The sequence below is a fragment of the Oncorhynchus mykiss genome, chromosome 17, assembly GCF_057628025.1.
Source record: "Oncorhynchus mykiss isolate SJ-2025 chromosome 17, ASM5762802v1, whole genome shotgun sequence".
Taxonomy (NCBI): domain Eukaryota; kingdom Metazoa; phylum Chordata; class Actinopteri; order Salmoniformes; family Salmonidae; genus Oncorhynchus; species Oncorhynchus mykiss.
Window position 1 is genome coordinate 40,736,165 of NC_143038.1, and position 17,297 is coordinate 40,753,461.

Consider the following 17,297-nt stretch of genomic DNA (forward strand, 5'->3'; position numbering starts at 1 on the left):
GATGCGCGCAGTTGGGTCCCCGATGTGTCTGTCTTCACTTGTAGCCTGTGAGAAAGACCCGATCACCAGACAATGAGAGGTGCTTCGGAATGCATCCGGGAGAATGAAATTATAATTATTATATTCAGCCTAAGGGCGCAATGGCCACTGGCTGCAAAAGGCATGGATTTTTTGGGTAGAAATTACAGCCACACAAAGGGGATGCAGCCGGGAAATTTGAGGCATTATCAAGTGCTTGTCAAATTGTGAATGAGAGACTGATGAACTGTGTACAGCCTGCACAAAAAAAACTAAGCAAAGCCCATGCCTTTCATGCAACTTTTTTCAAATCATCATTCATCGCATCATGTGTAGCCTTAGAATGTGTTAAAAATCAAAACATATAGCCCAACATATGTAGCACAAATAAATGTACATAAATAACTCTAAGCATATAAGACTACCTGTTTCTTTGTTAACCGCTCAATGCAGAATAGCTGCATGTGCGACTTCCCTCAAATCGTTTGGAGGAAATATATTTATATTTGTATTCAGAATACTATAAAATACTGCCACAGAATTCTAAGAAATCTTGTCTGCTAAATGATTTTGTGTAGCCCACAGCCTTATGGCATAGCCAGATCAGGACCTAACATAAGGACAACTCAGAGTATGCTATTATGTTCTTCTGAAATAGACAACATTTTCTTCATATCATGTTTCTTTAGACCTGTCTAAAATAAATAATGGATTTATTGTTATGGTGTAGGCTATATTACATGGATTTATTCGATTTGTTTTAATTGTAGTTTTTCCAAAGGTCTGCATCAGTGGCTTGTATGCTGTGCGTGAAAGCCAGGAGATGCTAAATAGGTTTATGTTAATTAATGCTAAATTAACGTGAGACCGCTTTTCAAATCAAATCAAATTTTATTTGTCAGATGCGTCGTAACAACAGTTGTTGACTAGCAGGGAATTGCGTACTTACGAGCCCGTCTCAACAATGCAGAGAGGAAGAGAAGATAAATAATAGTAAAGTAAGACAAGTAATAATAAATACACAATTAGTAACGATAACTTTGCTATATATAGTGCCTTTGGAAGTATTCAGACCCTTTGCATATAGCAAAGACTCGAAATTGAGTTCAGGTCCATCATGTTTCCATTGATCATCCTTGAGATGTTTCTACAACTTGATTGGAGTATTTTATTTTTATTTAACTTTTTAATTTAACTAGGCAAGTCCGTTAAGAACAAGTTCTTATTTACAATGACGGCCTACCAAAAGGCAAAAGGCCTCCTGCGGGAATGGGGGCTGGGATTAAAAATAAATTAAATAAAAATATAGGACAAAACACACATCACGACAAGAGACAACACAACACTACACAAAGAGAGACCTAAGACGACATGCCATGTGTTGCTGCCATGCTAACACAGCATGGTAGCAACACAACATGGCAGCAACACAACATGGCAGCAGCACAACATGGTAGCAGCACAAACATTGTTGGGCACTGACAACAGCACAAAGGGCAAGAGGGTAGAGGAGACAATACATCACCCAAAGCAGCCACAACTGTCAGTAAGAGTGTCCATGATTGAGTCAAAACTGTCCAGTTTGAGCATTTGTTGCAGCTCGTTCCAGTCACTAGCTGCAGCGAACTGAAAAGACGAGCGATCCAGGGATGTGTGTGCTTTGGGGACCTTTAACAGAATGTGACTGGCAGAACAGACAGAACATGTGGCGGATGAGGGCTGCAGTAGATACCTCAGATAGGGAGGAGCGAGGCCTAAGAAGGTTTTATAAATAAGCAACAACCAGTGGGTCTTGTGACGGGTATACAGAGATGACCAGTTTATAGAAGAGTATAGAGCGCAGTGATGTGTCCTATAAGGAGCATTGGTGGCAAATCTGATGGCCGAATGATAAAGAACATTTAGCTGCTAGAGAGCACCCTTACCTGCCGATCTATAAATGACGTCTCCATAATCTAGCATGGGTTGGATGGGCATCTGAATTGGGGTGTGTTTGGCAGCTGGGGTGAAAGAGTAGCGATTACGATAGAGGAAATCAAGTCTAGCTTTAACCTTAGCCTGCAGCTTTGATATGTGCTGAGAGAAGGAAAGTGTACCGTCAAGCTCTAAACTACCTCAAGCTCTAAACCCTCAGAGGTAGTAATCACACCTTTGGAGTACACTTGTGTGTGGTAAATTGAGTTGATTGGACATTATTTGGAAAGGCACACACCTGTCTATATAAGGTCCCACGGTTGACAGTGCATGTTAGAGCAAAAACTAAGCCATGAAGTTGAAGGAATTGTCCTTAGAGCTCCGAGACAGGATCGTGTCTGGGGAAGGGTATCAACAAATGTATGCCGCTTTGAAGGTCCCCAAGAACACAGTGGCCTCCATCATTCTTCAATGGAAGACATTTGGAACCACCAAGACTCTTCCTAGAGTTGGCCACCTGGCCAAACTGAGCAGTCAGGTGAGAAGGGCCTTGGTCAGGGAGGTGACCAAGAACCCGATGGTCACTCTGACAGAGCTCCGGAGTTCCTCTGTGGAGATGGGAAAACATTCCAGAAGTACAACCATCTCTACAGCACTCCACCAATCAGGCCTTTATGGTAGAGTGGCCAGACGGCAGCAACTACTCAGTAAAAGGAGTAAACTAGGAATAAAAGCTATTAACTATTTAGCAGTCTTATGGCTTGTGGGTAGAAGCTGTAAAGGGTCCTGTTGGTTCCAGACCTGGTGCATCGGTACAACTTGCCATGCGGTAGCAGAGAGAACAGTCTGAGTGGCAGAAGTATTAGACCATTTTTAGGGCCTTCCTCTTACACCGCCTGGTCTAGAGGTCCTGGATGGCAGGGAGCTCGGCCCCAGCGATGTACTGGGCCGTATGCACTACCACCTGTAGCATCTTGCACTCGGATGCCAGGCAGTTGCCATACCAAGCCGTGATGCAGCCAGTCAAGATGCTGTCAGTGGTACAGCTATAAAACTTTGAGGATCTGACGACCCATGCCAAGTCTTTTAAGCCACCTGAGGGGAAAGAGGCATTGACGTGCCCTATTCACGACTGTGTTGGTGTGTTTAGACCATGTAGTTCGTTAGTGATGTGGACACCGAGGAACTTGAAGCACTATGGGCGTGCTCAGCCCTCTGTTTCCTGTAGTCCACAATCAGCTCTTTTGTCTTGCTGGTTGTTGTCCTGGCATGTGAGCGGAGTTAAGAGGTTGCACCCATCTATTTTTGACTACCTAGACCTGCCATTTGGTTTTGAAGTATTGAAACCAAACCATATGATTTGAATGATGAGTATTTTATTAAGCAACATGGAAAGGTGACTAAGAGGAGCTCATAATTTCAAATAGGCTTCATGTCATATTAAACAGCACATAAACACTAGGTCAGTAGCCAGACAGGTAGCCTAAAAAATGAATTATTTAGACTATAATATTAGCCTATTTCAGTTATTTCAAGGCTATAGCCTACAATAAATTAATTGTGAATCAGTTGTTGGTGCGGCACACTAAGCTGGGGGTAACATTAAGCACTCAGCATTTAAGCAACATTTTGTTGTATTAAATCATTATAGTCTATAAATTGCGCATATGGGCTATGACTTCGAATTAAATGGGCTCCTGAGTAGCGCAGCGGTCTAAGGCACTGCATCTCAGTGCTAGAGGCATCACTACCGACCCTGGTTTGATTCCAGGCTGTATCACAACCGGCTGTGATTGGGAGTCCCATAGGGTAGCGCACAATTTGCCCAGCGCCGTCTGGGTTAGGGTTTGGCACACATCACACTGCCAGGTCTTTGATCTCCCTATAGGCTGTCTCAACTTCGTCGGTGATCAGGCCTACCAATGAATATTTATTCATATCACGTGTCGTGAACAGTCGTTTGATCAGTCTGTTAATATTTTAACTTTTAAGGAACTGCATATATAGCATTGAAGTACTATTCTTTGTTTACTTTCTAGATGTATAATTAGGCCTAGATATAGCCTATTTATGTAGACAAAAATGTCTTAAGAGAAAAAGGTGTCCTTAGTCGCCTTGCGTTAACCTATAGTTGACATTTCATCTACTTTTACTTTTTAACCTGAAGTGTTTAAAATTGTGTCAAAACAGGTTTGTGGGTCCTTCCTGTGGACTCAGCTGATTTCAGAGTATTGATTGACGCACTCTTTACACATGACTTTGATGTACCGGGCTATATGTGGCACTTTCTTGTTGAAAATGGCAAATGCTGCCTTCTAGGCATTTATGACGTTAATGACAGAAGTGATTGTGGAGAATGAAAGTAGAGCTTTCAATCTGTTGACTGTGGCAAGGTTGCCAATGAAGGTCTGCTTTCATCTGGTGCTGTATAGAACAGATGGCTTGTCATGGGAATAGTGGGGGTAGAATAGAATCTCTTCATATTGTTTAGGGTCATATGCTCACAATTGTTGTTTTCATGTCAACAGAATGAAGTATAGGCAACATGCTGCTTTTGTTGAAATTGTTGAGGGACCTTTTTGCCTCTTCCTCTCCTTTCTTCAGAGGAGCCTCCACAGGAGAATGGGATTATCCAGACCACCCAGGACCAGCACAGCTCCATCTCTCCGCCATCCTCAACAGTGTCTGGGGCCCCAGACGACGAGCCCTTCTCTACATACTTTGAGGAGAAGGTGCCAATCCCAGAGGATGTCACCCAGGTACTGAGGCCATTACATGGCTTATGACCTCACAGGGATTATTAACACAGAGCCTATGACCCCCAGGTTCTATGACATCACAAGGAAAACTATGGTTCTTTCAAGACAATTCAGAACCTCAGTTAAAAGTGTGCATATCTTTTTTTGCGTAGAGCTTTCTATTGGTTGATTCTGATACTTTCCAAGTAGGAAACTCAAACATTTGACTTGGAAATATAAAGGTGAGCTCTATTTCCAAGTCGAAAGTTTGAGATGTTTTGAACGCGGCATCAGATGCCCATGGCATCAAAGGGCTTTCATGACCGCATATGGACTCTGACCTCAAAGTTATTGAGTCATCGAGCCTGTGGAATCACAAGAGTTATTATAACCTCACCAGGTATGACATCACAATGATTATTGAGTCATAGAGCCTATGACATCACAGGGATTATTACCTGTCTGACATCACAGCGATTATTGTTACCTCTGTCTGACATCATAGAGATTATTATTACCTCAGTCCGTGATATCACAGGTCCTCAGAGCCTATTACATTAAGTTTATGACCTGTATAAAGTGATATACACAAAATTGCTTTGACTATAGAATAGTTTAGAAATTATGAATCATCCTAACTTCAATGACAGATAATACTTCATGCTAAGATTTATTTTCAGGCGTTAATTGTGCTATTTGTGATTCTCTCGTTCAGATGTTCAGTTTGCGTAAACTCTGGGCCTTTACGGGACCTGGTTTCTTGATGAGCATCGCCTATCTGGACCCAGGGAACATCGAGTCTGATCTACAGTCTGGAGCTAAAGCTGGCTTTAAGGTGAACACAGACACAACATCAGCCACGGGTGACCTTCACTCTCTAGCGGCAGGGGTACTATGCTCAAAAACTATGGCAAAAAATGATTTAATCTGCAAAGTTCTATCTCCGTTTGACATTGAAGTTGTACTTTATTCCATTCAATTCTATAATCAGCATACCCTGTTCCCTCTGGTATTTTTTCTCTTAGTTATCTCTTCATTGACTCATTTAATCCCATGCTTCATTACCATTGTACCGTTCTCCCTCTTTCAGCTCCTATGGGTATTGTTAGGGGCCACCATCATCGGCCTCCTCTTGCAGAGGTTGGCTGCACGCCTGGGGGTTGTCACAGGGATGCATCTAGCAGAGGTCTGCAACCGCCAGTACCCTACTGTGAGTATCCCTCCCTCGCCTTACACACACACTCATGTTCTTCATACACACTCTGGGATAACACCATATAAAAGGGTTTGGTTTTGTTTAATGTCATTTAATGTGGTTGCTGTGCGTGTTATATCCAGTCTTGTTATTCACACCTCCATCCCCTCCTCACTCCCAGGTTCCCCGTATTATCCTGTGGCTGATGGTGGAGCTGGCCATCATTGGCTCAGACATGCAGGAGGTCATTGGCTGTGCCATTGCCTTCAACCTCCTCTCTGTTGGCAGGTAGCTACAGTACCACCAGCCAGTGCCCAACTAGACTACAATTTACTACACTAAGAATCAAATTTTATTTGTCACATGCTTCGTAAATACGTGTGGACGAACAGGGAAATGCTAACTTACGGGACCTTCCCAACAATGTAGAGACAAACATATATAAATAGTAGAAGAAATAGAAAAAATAATAACACAAGGAGTTTGCTATATACACAAGGTACCAGTACTGGGTCGATATGCAGGGGTACGAGGTAATTGAGGTAGATATGTATAGGTAGGGATAAAGTGACTAGTCAACGGGATAGATAATAAACAGTAACAGCAGCGTATGTGATGAGTCAAAAGAGATTAGTGCAAAAAGGGTCAATGCCTATATTCTGGGTAGCTATTAGTTAACTTTTGAACTATTTAGCAGTCTTCTAGCTTGGGGTGTAGAAGCTGTTCAGGGTCCTGTTGGTTCCAGACCTGGTGCATCGGTACAACTTGCCATGCAGTAGCAGAGAGAACAGTCTGACTTGGGTGGTAGGAGTATTAGACCATTTTTAGGGCCTTCCTCTGACACTGCTTGGTCTAGAGGTCCTGGATGGCAGGGAGCTCGGCCCCAGTGATATACTGGGCCGTACGCACTACCCTCTGTAGCGTCTTGCGGTCAGATGCCAAACAGTTGCCATACCAAGCCGTGATGCAGCCAGTCAAGATACTCTCAATGGTGCAGCTGTAGAACCTTTTGAGGATTTCAGGGCCCATGCCAAATCCTTTCAGCCTCCTGAGGGGGAAGAAGTGTTGTTATGCCCTCTTCACTATTGTGTTGATGTTTGTGGGCCATGATAGTTCCTTAGTGATGTGGACACCAAGAAACTTGAAGCTCTCGACCTGCTCACAACAGCCCAGTGGATGGGGGTGTGCTTGGCCCTCCGTTTCCTGTAGTCCACAATCAGCGCCTCTGTCTTGCTGACATTGAGGGAGAGGTTTTTGTTCTGGCACCACACTGCCCGGTCTCTGACGACCTCCCTGAGGCTGTCTCGTTGTCGGTGATCAGGCCTACCACCGTTGTCATCGGCAAACTTAATGATTGTGTTTGAGTTGTGCGCCATGCAGTCATCGGTGAACAGGGAGTACAGGAGGGGACTAAGCACTCACCCCTAAGGGGCCACTGTGTTGACGGTCAGCGTGGCAGATATGTTGTTGCCTACCCTCACCACCTGGGGGCGGCCCATCAAGAAGTCCAGGATCCAGTTGCAGAGGGAGGTGTTTAATCCCAGGGTCCTTAGCTTAGTGATGAGCTTGAAGGGCACAATGGTGTTGAATACTGAGTCAATGAACAGCATTCTCACATAGGTATTCCTTTTATCCAGGTGTGAAAAGGCAGTGTGGAGTGCAATAGAGATTGTGTTATCTGTTGGAGTGGTATGCGAAATTGGAGTGGGTCCAGGGTGTCTGGGATGATGATGTTGATGTGAGTTATGACCAGCCTTTCAAAGCATTTCATGACTACAGATGGCTATTGCCCTGTAGCACTCACATTTAGACAGGTTACCTTGGTATTCTTGGGCACAGGGACTATGGTGGTCTGCTTGAAACATGTAGGTATTACAGACTGGGTCAGGGAGATGTTGAAAATGTCAGTGAAGACACCAGCTGGTCAGTGCATGCTCTGAGTACGCGTCCTGGTGATGCTTCTGGCCCTGTGGCCTTGAGAATGTTAACCTGTTTAAAGGTCTTATTCACATCGGCTATGGAGAGCGTGAACACACAGTCGTCCGTAACAGAGGGTGCATGCATAGTTGAGTGTTGCTAGCTTCGAAGTGCGCATAGTTGGTATTTAACTTGTCTGGTAGGCTCATGTCACTGGACAGCTCACGTCTGGGTTTCCCTTTGTCAGTGCATTCGGAAAGTATTCAGACCCCTTGACCACAATTTGTTATGTTACAGCCTTATTCTGAAATGGATTAATAAAATCATCAATCTACACACAATACCCCATAATGTCAAAGCCAAAACAGGTTTTTAGATATTTTTGCACATTTATAAGAAACAGAAATACCTCAAAATTGAGCTTGGGTGCATCCTGTTTCCATTGATCATCCTTGAAATGTTTATACAATTTGATTGCAGTCCACCTGTGGTAAATTCAATTGATTGAACATGATTTGGAAAGGCAGACATCTGTCTATATAAGACAGGATTGTGTCGAGGCACAGATCTTGGGAAGGGTACCAAAAAATGTCTGCAGCATTGAAGGTACCCAAGAACACAGTGGCCAACATCATTCTTACATGGAAGAAGTTTGGAACCACCACAAGACTCTTCCTAGAGCTGACCGCCCGGCCAAACTGAGCAATAATGGGGTGGTCAGGGAGGTGACCAAGAACCCGATGGTCACTCTGACAGAGCTCCAGAGTTCCTCTGTGGAGATGGGTGAACCTTCCAGAAGGACGACCATCTCTGCAGCACCACCAGTCAGACCTTTATGGTAGAATGGTCAGACGGAATTCACTCCTCAGTATGAGGCACATGACACCCCGCATGGAGTTTGCCAAAAGAGACCTAAAGGACTCTGACCATGATTAACAATATTGATGAAACCAATATTGAACTCTTTAGCCTGAATACCAAGCATCACGTCTGGAGGACCAGTCAGGATCGAGGGAAAGGTGAACGGAGTAAAGTACAGAGAGATCTTTGATAAAAAACCTTCTCCAAAGCGCTCAGCACCTCCAACTGGGGTGAAGGTTCATCTTCCAACAGGTCAACAACCCTAAGCACACAGCCAAGACAATGCAGGAGTTGCTTCAGAAGAAGTCTCTGAATGTTCTTGAGTGGCCCAACCAGAGCCCGGACTTGAACCCGATCGAACATCTCTAGAGAGACCTGAAAATAGCTGTGCAGCTATGCTCACCATCAAACCTGACAGAGCTTGAGAGGATCTGCAGAGACGAATGGGAGAAACTCCCCAAATGTTCCAGGCTTGTAGCATCATACCCAAGAAGACTCGAGGCTGTAATCGCTGCCAAAGATTCTTCAACAAAGTTCTGAGTAAAGGGTCTTAATACTTAAGTCAATGTTATATTTCAGTTTTAGATTTTTAATGCATTTGTAAAAAATTCTAAAAAACTGTTTTTGCTTTGTCATTATGGGGTATTGTGTGTAGATTGATGGGGGGGACGACGACGACGACGTTTTAACCCATTTTAGAATAAGGCTGTAACATAACAAAAAACGTGGAAAAAGTCAAAGGGTCTGAATACACTGTATAATGAATGCACTGTATAACCTTTGTCACGAAAGTAGTGCACAATATAGGGAATAGGGTGCCTCTGGTCAAAAGTGGAGATGCAGACATGCAGTGACTTTTGAGATGTAGACATAGGCATAAAACGGCCGCTCTAGAGGTCAATTTATTGGGCTCAAACTAACATTGTTGTTTGCCATCTACCAGGATTCCACTTTGGGGAGGTGTCCTCATCACCATCATTGACACCTTTGTGTTCCTCTTTCTAGATAAATATGGTGAGTGTTTATTTGACGCACACCAAGATGTGTATGTGATTTAATGGTCCTTGGGTACTGGTGTGTATCAATTTCTGCCTAGGTGTGTTTCAATGTGATTTTCAACTTTTGTTTTTTAGGCCTGAGAAAACTTGAAGCCTTCTTTGGGTTTCTCATCACAATCATGGCTGTAAGCTTTGGGTATGAGGTAAGAACAAGTTTTTCTCTGTATTGATCATTAACACTTTCCAACTTCTCCCGTAGACCTGGCAGCAGGTTTGATAATATATACCGTAGCTTTGATAGAATTTGGTAGGTTTTTGTTTCTGCGTATGTGTATCTGACTGTCTTTTCTTGTATGTGCCTGTAGTATGTGATGGTACGTCCGGACCAGGGGGAGCTGCTGAAGGGGATGTTTCTGCCGCACTGTGAGGGCTGTGGTCCTGCCCAGATGGAGCAGGCTGTGGGCATCGTAGGAGCTGTCATCATGCCCCACAACATCTACCTGCACTCAGCTCTCGTCAAGGTAGGTCTCTTGCATTATGACATGGTGCAGGGGAGTCAAAGTCCTGCTTAGACATAGTATGAACCCTCAGACCCTCCGTTATACAGCTGAACCATTGAGAGCATCTTGACTGGCTGCATCACCGCTTGGTATGGCAACTGTGGCATCCGACTGCAATGCGCAACAGCCCATAGTGTAAGACTTTCACTGACATCGTACAGGGGAGCTAAATGCCTTTACTGTGACAGTACAGTTTAGTCAAATAAGTAATTGGGACATAGTACAAGGAATCAGACCTTCACTATGACTTAAGACCAAACAAGGACCAACCGAAATTTGACTTCCGCTTTTAACCCAACGCCTCCGAAAGACAGACATACATAGGCTTACATAAGGGTCTTTCTATAAATAATGGGGCCAATGTGTGACATTGGGATCAACATTTGAAATGCTTTGAAACGTAAATAAAAAAGATTTTCATGCAGTTCCACATATGTACTTAGAGGAATGAATATATGCAAATTGGCCCATAACTCCAGCTATATAACAACATAGGCCTAGACTATACATCCTTTAAGCAGGGTTCATACAGACATTGATAAGTCAAATTCAAGGACTTTCATGGACCTTTTAAAATACTTAATTGTAATGTTCAAGGACCTCAATGTTATATATGGCCTAATACAGAACCCCCCCCCCCCCCCCCCAAACAAAAATGCTAAAAGTGTCAGAAAAAGTAGGCCATTATCACTTTAAGAATAATGCATTTTGTAGGCCTTGCCAATGCATTGATATTCAAATGATTAAATGTGAGAATAATGTGTACATTGCCTGACGAAATAGATTGGATGCATGCATTTATTTTCTGTAGACTATGGCAGACGCAGGCACACATAAAAAGCGGTAGCATTAATCTCACCATTTTTAATTTCACAGTCGCTGTTTTTATAATGAGAAAGTGACCAAAAACCAGGTTGCTTTTTTAAACAGAAGGATTTGTATGGAAAGCCAAGTTGAAGCCAACATTAGATGTTGTCCTCATAATAACCACACATGGTTTTAACTCAACAGAGTAGAGTAACACCCTTCAATTGAAGTAGCGGGAAACAAACGAAAGTGGCGACCTCTCTCATTAACTGATCAAAAATGAAATCACAGATAATTATAAGGGTGTTAATTATGACTTATAAATTGTCTCCAATAATTACAAGGACTTTTCAAGCAACAAATTGAGGCAATGTCTAATTTTTAAGGTTGGCCTATTCGAGTATTTTAATTTCTGAGCTCCAAGTTAAAGTTGTCGTCTTTAAGCCCCTCGTATTGTTTAAATTACAGGTGTAACATGGAAAACAAAATGTATTTGTCATGTTATTTAATCACCAGAACATATTGTGAATAAGCCCACTGAACAAAAATATAAATGCAACATGTAAAGTTTTGGTCCCATGTTTCATGAACTGAAATAAATGATCCCAGAAATGTTCCATATGCACATTATGCATATGCATTTCTACTTTACCAAAAGTAATCCATCCATGTGGCATATCAAGAATCTGATTTAAACAGCATGATCATTGCACAGGTGCACCTTGTGCTGGGGACAATAAAAGGCCATTCTAAAATGTGCAGATGTCTCAGGTTTTGAGGGAGCTTGTAATTGGCATGCTGACTGCAGGAATGTCCATTTAATGTTAATTTCTCTACCATAAGCTGCCTCCAACATCATTTTAGAGAATTTGTCGGTACGCCCAACAGGCCGCACACCCGCAGACCACATGTATGGCATCGTTTGGGCGAGCAGTTTACTGATGTCAACACTGTGAACAGAGTGCCCCAAGGTGGTGGTGGGTTTATGGTATGGGCAGGCATAAGCTACAAACAACAAACATAATTGCATTTTATTGATGGCAATTTGAATGCACAGATATAACGTGACGATATCCTGAGGCTATTTGTGGGGACCTTTTTTTAAGTAATCCGTGACCAACCGATGCTTATTTCTATTCCCAGTCATGTGACATCCATAGATTAGGGCCTAATGGATTTATTTCCTCGTATGAAATGTAACTCAATAAAAACCTTTTGAAATTGTTGCAATTTATTTTTATTTCACCTTTTATTTAACCAGGTAGGCAAGTTGAGAACAAGTCCTCATTTACAATTGCTACTTGGCCAAGATAAAGCAAAGCAGTTCAACACATACAACAACACAGAGTTACACATGGAGTAAAACAAACATACACTCAATAATACAGTAGAAAAATTAGTCTATATACAATGTGAGCAAGTGAGGTGAGATAAGGGAGGTAAAGGCAAGAAAAAGGCCATGGTGGCGAAGTAAATACAATATAGCAAGTAAAACACTGGAATTGTAGATTTGCAGTGGAAGAATGTTTACATATTTGTTCAGTATACTTTGTCATTATATCCAGAATAAATCATAGGAACAGGGTTTGGTTTTGCACAATATTCCATCCCAGTGGATCCCAAACTGTGCGCGGGGTTAAAGGAACTCTGTCTGTGGAAATCAACATCTAAGAGGTTAAAGGAACTCAGTCCGGCTTTAAACTTACTCTTGAAAGTTGTAGTAGTAGAATGCACAAGGTATAATTTTGAAATTGGAATCCGTTCCTCTTATCATGTCAGTCATTGCAGACCTTGGAGATGTTTTTTTAGACCATAGATATTGGTGCAATTTTTTTGTAACTTTTAGTGACACATTAGACATGGCAACATGTATTGAATTGCAAGAACTTGATTTAAAATTGCAGATATTTTTTTTGCACCCCATGACAAAATGTGTAGAATTGCATGAAATGAGCTTTAACCTAAAAAATGATCTCCACCAACAAGTGGGTTGTGAAGAGTTTGTGTTATGAACAGTGCATTTACCCATATAAATAGGCATGACTCGTGCTCAGCGGGGGTGCAGGATGTTGCCCAATGCTCGAGTGATAAAGTTTGGGAACCCCTGGTCTATCCTACTGTTAGGTTCTAATTATCAGTGTAAGAACTTGACAGACACTATGAAAGCTTAAACCAAATGTATTCTTCCCAAAGGATCGAACAGGTGAATCGACAAAGACATGGTTACAATAGTGGTGGTATATGTACCCCACTTTGGGTGGAGTCTCCTCCTTCTCGCTAAACATTGCTTTATTACTAGGTAGGTGAGGTGATATGGGAAATAAACAGTTCCTCTTCCCTTAACCTGACCTGACCTCGACCCCCTCATCCACGGCTCTCTCCCATCAGTACTGCCACGTGTGACTGTTTCCCCTGCACTCAGCCCCTCCCACCCAACACAACCCTTCCTCCTACGGACAACTCATGGTGTAAACCCTCAGCTATTGCACCCCTCATGTCTCTATTGGATCTTATGATTAATAAAAGTTAAAGCTCAGAAATCCAAACCCATCACTACACAATTGCACACAGCAGACTCATATGAACTCATTACCTTGATGCGTTCTCTGTTAAATCTAACAAGATGCTTCTGTAAATCAAGCAGACAACAACAGATCCATATCAATTTGCTAGGGATATTTCGAGCAAACGTAGAACCAGGCACAACTGTCTTCACTTGCGTAATGAATGAGACTCCAAAATATGCTGGACCAGTGGTTCCCAAACTTTTTATAGTCCCGTACCCGTTCAAACATTCAACCTCGAGCTGTGTATCCCCTCTATCACCAGGGTCAGCGGACACTCCGATGTTGTTTTTTGCCATCATTGTAAGCCTGCCACACACACACACACTATACGATACATTAATTAAACATAAGAATGAGTGTGAGTTTGTCACAACCGGCTCGTGGGAAGTGACAAAGAGCTCTTATAGGACCAGGGCACAAATAATAATATTCAATTATTTTGCTATTTATTTAGCCATCTTACATTTAAAACCTTATTTGTTAATTGAAAATTGTGAATAACTCACTTCAGCATAATGAGAAGGGTGTGCTTTGAAAGGAGGCACATAACTCTGCAATGTTGGGTTGTATTGGAAAGAGTCTCAGTCTTAAATAATTTTCCACACACAGCCTGTGCCTGTATTTAGTTTTCATTCTAGTGAGGGCTGAGAATCCACTCTCACATAGGTACGTGGTTGCAAAGGGCATCAGTGTCTTAACAGCATGATTTGCCAAGGCAGGATACTCTGAGCGCAGCTCAATCCTGAAATCTGGCAGTGGCTTCTGATTAAATTACATTTTCACAGAACCGCTTGTTGCAATTTCGATGAGGCTTTCTCGTTCAGATATCGGTAAATGGACAGGAGGCAGGGCATGAAAGGGATATGAAGGCCTTTCGCAAGGCACTGTATGTCCATTACGTTTATGGGGGGGTCAGTTAAGGAAGACATCTTCTTCTGCAAACCAGGACAACAGGAGGGGATCTTTTTAAAGTACTGGATAGCTTTGTGACATCAAATGGACTTTGCTGTTCAAGATGTGTTGGTATCTGTACTGATGGCGCAAAAGCCATAACAGGGAGACATAGTGGAGTGGTAACGAGCGTGCAAGCAGTTGCTCCCGATGCCACTTGGGTACACTGCAGCATCCACGAGAGGCTCTTGCTGCCAAAGGAATGCCTGACAGCTTGAAATACGTTTTGGACACTACAGTGAAAATGGTTAACTTTGTTAAAGCAAGGGCCCTGAATTCTCGTGTATTTTCTGCACTATGCAATGATATGGGCAGCAAGCAGTAACGCTTTTACAACATACAGAAGTGCGCTGGTTATCAAGGGGCAAAGTATTGACATGTTTTTTTTTAATTGAGAGACAGCCTTAAAGTTTTCTTTACTGACCATAATTTTTACTTGTCTGATCACTTGCATGATGACGAGTTTCTCACAAGACTGGCCTATCTGGGTGATGTTTTTTCTCACCTGAATGATCTGAATATAGGATTACATGGACTCTCCGCAACTATATTCAATGTGCGGGACAAAATTGAGCCTAAGATTAAGAAGTTAGAGCTCTTCTCTGTCTGCATTAACAAGAACACACAGGTCTTCCCATCATAGATTTTTTTTGTTGTGAAAATGAACAAGCTTATGGACAATGTCAAATGTGATATAGCGAAGCACCTGAGTAAGCTGGGTGTGCAATTACGCAGGTACCTTCCCGAAACGGACGACACAAACAACTTTCATATCCCTTTCATGCCCTGCCTCCTGTCCACTTACCGATATCTGAACAAGAAAGCCTCATCGAAATTGCAACAAGCGGTTCTGTGAAAATGTAATTTAATCAGAAGCCACTGCCAGATTTCAGGATTGAGCTGCGCTCAGAGTATCCTGCCTTGGCAAATCGCACTGTTAAGACACCGATGCCCTTTGCAACCACGTACCTATGTGAGAGTGGATTCTCAGCCCTCACTAGAATGAAAACTAAATACAGGCACAGGCTGTGTGTGTAAAATTATTTAAGACTGAGACTCTTTCCAATACAACCCAACATTGCAGAGTTATGTGCCTCCTTTCAAAGCACACCCTTCTCATTATGCTGAAGTGAGTTATTCACAATTTTCAATGAACAAATAAGGTTTTAAATGCCTTGCGAAACTTTGCGACCTTTTGCCACATTTCAGGCTTCAAACATAAAGATATAAAACTGTATTTTTTTGTGAAGAATCAAGAACAAGTGGGACACAATCATGAAGTGGAACGACATTTATTGGATATTTCAAACTTTTTTAACAAATCAAAAACTGAAAAATTGGGCGTGCAAAATTATTAAGCCCCTTTTACTTTCAGTGCAGCAAACTCTCTCCAGAAGTTCAGTGAGGATCTCTGAATGATCCAATGTTGACCTAAATGACTAATGATGATAAATACAATCCACCTGTGTGTAATCAAGTCTCCGTATAAATGCACCTGCACTGTGATAGTCTCAGAGGTCCGTTAAAAGCGCAGAGAGCATCATGAAGAACAAGGAACACACCAGGCAGGTCCGAGATAGTGTTGTGAAGAAGTTTAAAGCTGGATTTGGATACAAAAAGATTTCCCAAGCTTTAAACATCCCAAGGAGCACTGTGCAAGCGATAATATTGAAATGGAAGGAGTATCAGACCACTGCAAATCTACCAAGACCTGGCCGTCCCTCTAAACTTTCAGCTCATACAAGGAGAAGACTGATCAGAGATGCAACCAAGAGGCCCATGATCACTCTGGATGAACTGCAGAGATCTACAGCTGAGGTGGGAGACTCTGTCCATAGGACAACAATCAGTCGTATATTGCACAAGTCTGGCCTTTATGGAAGAGTGGCAAGAAGAAAGCCATTTCTTAAAGATATCCATAAAAAGTGTCGTTTAAAGTTTGCCACAAGCCACCTGGGAGACACCAAACATGTGGAAGAAGGTGCTCTGGTCAGATGAAACCAAAATTGAACTTTTTGGCAACAATGCAAAATGTTATGTTTGGCGTAAAAGCAACACAGCTGAACACACCATCCCCACTGTCAAACATGGTGGTGGCAGCATCATGGTTTGAGCCTGCTTTTCTTCAGCAGGGACAGGGAAGATGGTTAAAATTGATGGGAAGATGGATGGAGCCAAATACAGGACCATTCTGGAAGAAAACCTGATGGAGTCTGCAAAAGACCTGAGACTGGGACAGAGATTTGTCTTCCAACAAGACAATGATCCAAAACATAAAGCAAAATCTACAATGGAATGGTTCAAAAATAAACATATCCAGGTGTTAGAATGGCCAAGTCAAAGTCCAGACCTGAATCCAATCGAGAATCTGTGGAAAGAACTGAAAACTGCTGTTCACAAATGCTCTCCATCCAACCTCACGGAGCTCGAGCTGTTTTGCAAGGAGGAATGGGAAAAAATGTCAGTCTCTCGATGTGCAAAACTGATAGAGACATACCCCAAGCGACTTACAGCTGTAATCGCAGCAAAAGGTGGCGCTACAAAGTATTAACTTAAGGGGGCTGAATAATTTTGCACGCCCAATTTTTCAGTTTTTGATTTGTTAAAAAAGTTTGAAATATCCAATAAATGTCGTTCCACTTCATGATTGTGTCCCACTTGTTGTTGATTCTTCACAAAAAAATACAGTTTTATATCTTTATGTTTGAAGCCTGAAATGTGGCAAAAGGTCGCAAAGTTCAAGGGGGCCGAATACTTTCGCAAGGCACTGT

General features: G+C 42.4%; 1 protein-coding gene across 4 annotated transcripts in view; it reads left to right on the forward strand.

The window, feature by feature from the left end:
- The window catches only part of nramp-alpha (natural resistance associated macrophage protein alpha), a 49,278-nt gene that overhangs the window by 19,478 nt on the left and 12,503 nt on the right, over positions 1-17,297 (forward strand). For all 4 annotated transcript variants that reach the window (XM_021567394.3, XM_021567395.3, XM_090204144.1 and 1 more), the window contains 7 exon segments: positions 4,537-4,691; positions 5,386-5,505; positions 5,761-5,880; positions 6,047-6,153; positions 9,587-9,657; positions 9,777-9,844; positions 10,007-10,162. In XM_021567394.3, the coding sequence (XP_021423069.2) occupies positions 4,537-4,691; positions 5,386-5,505; positions 5,761-5,880; positions 6,047-6,153; positions 9,587-9,657; positions 9,777-9,844; positions 10,007-10,162 (797 nt within the window).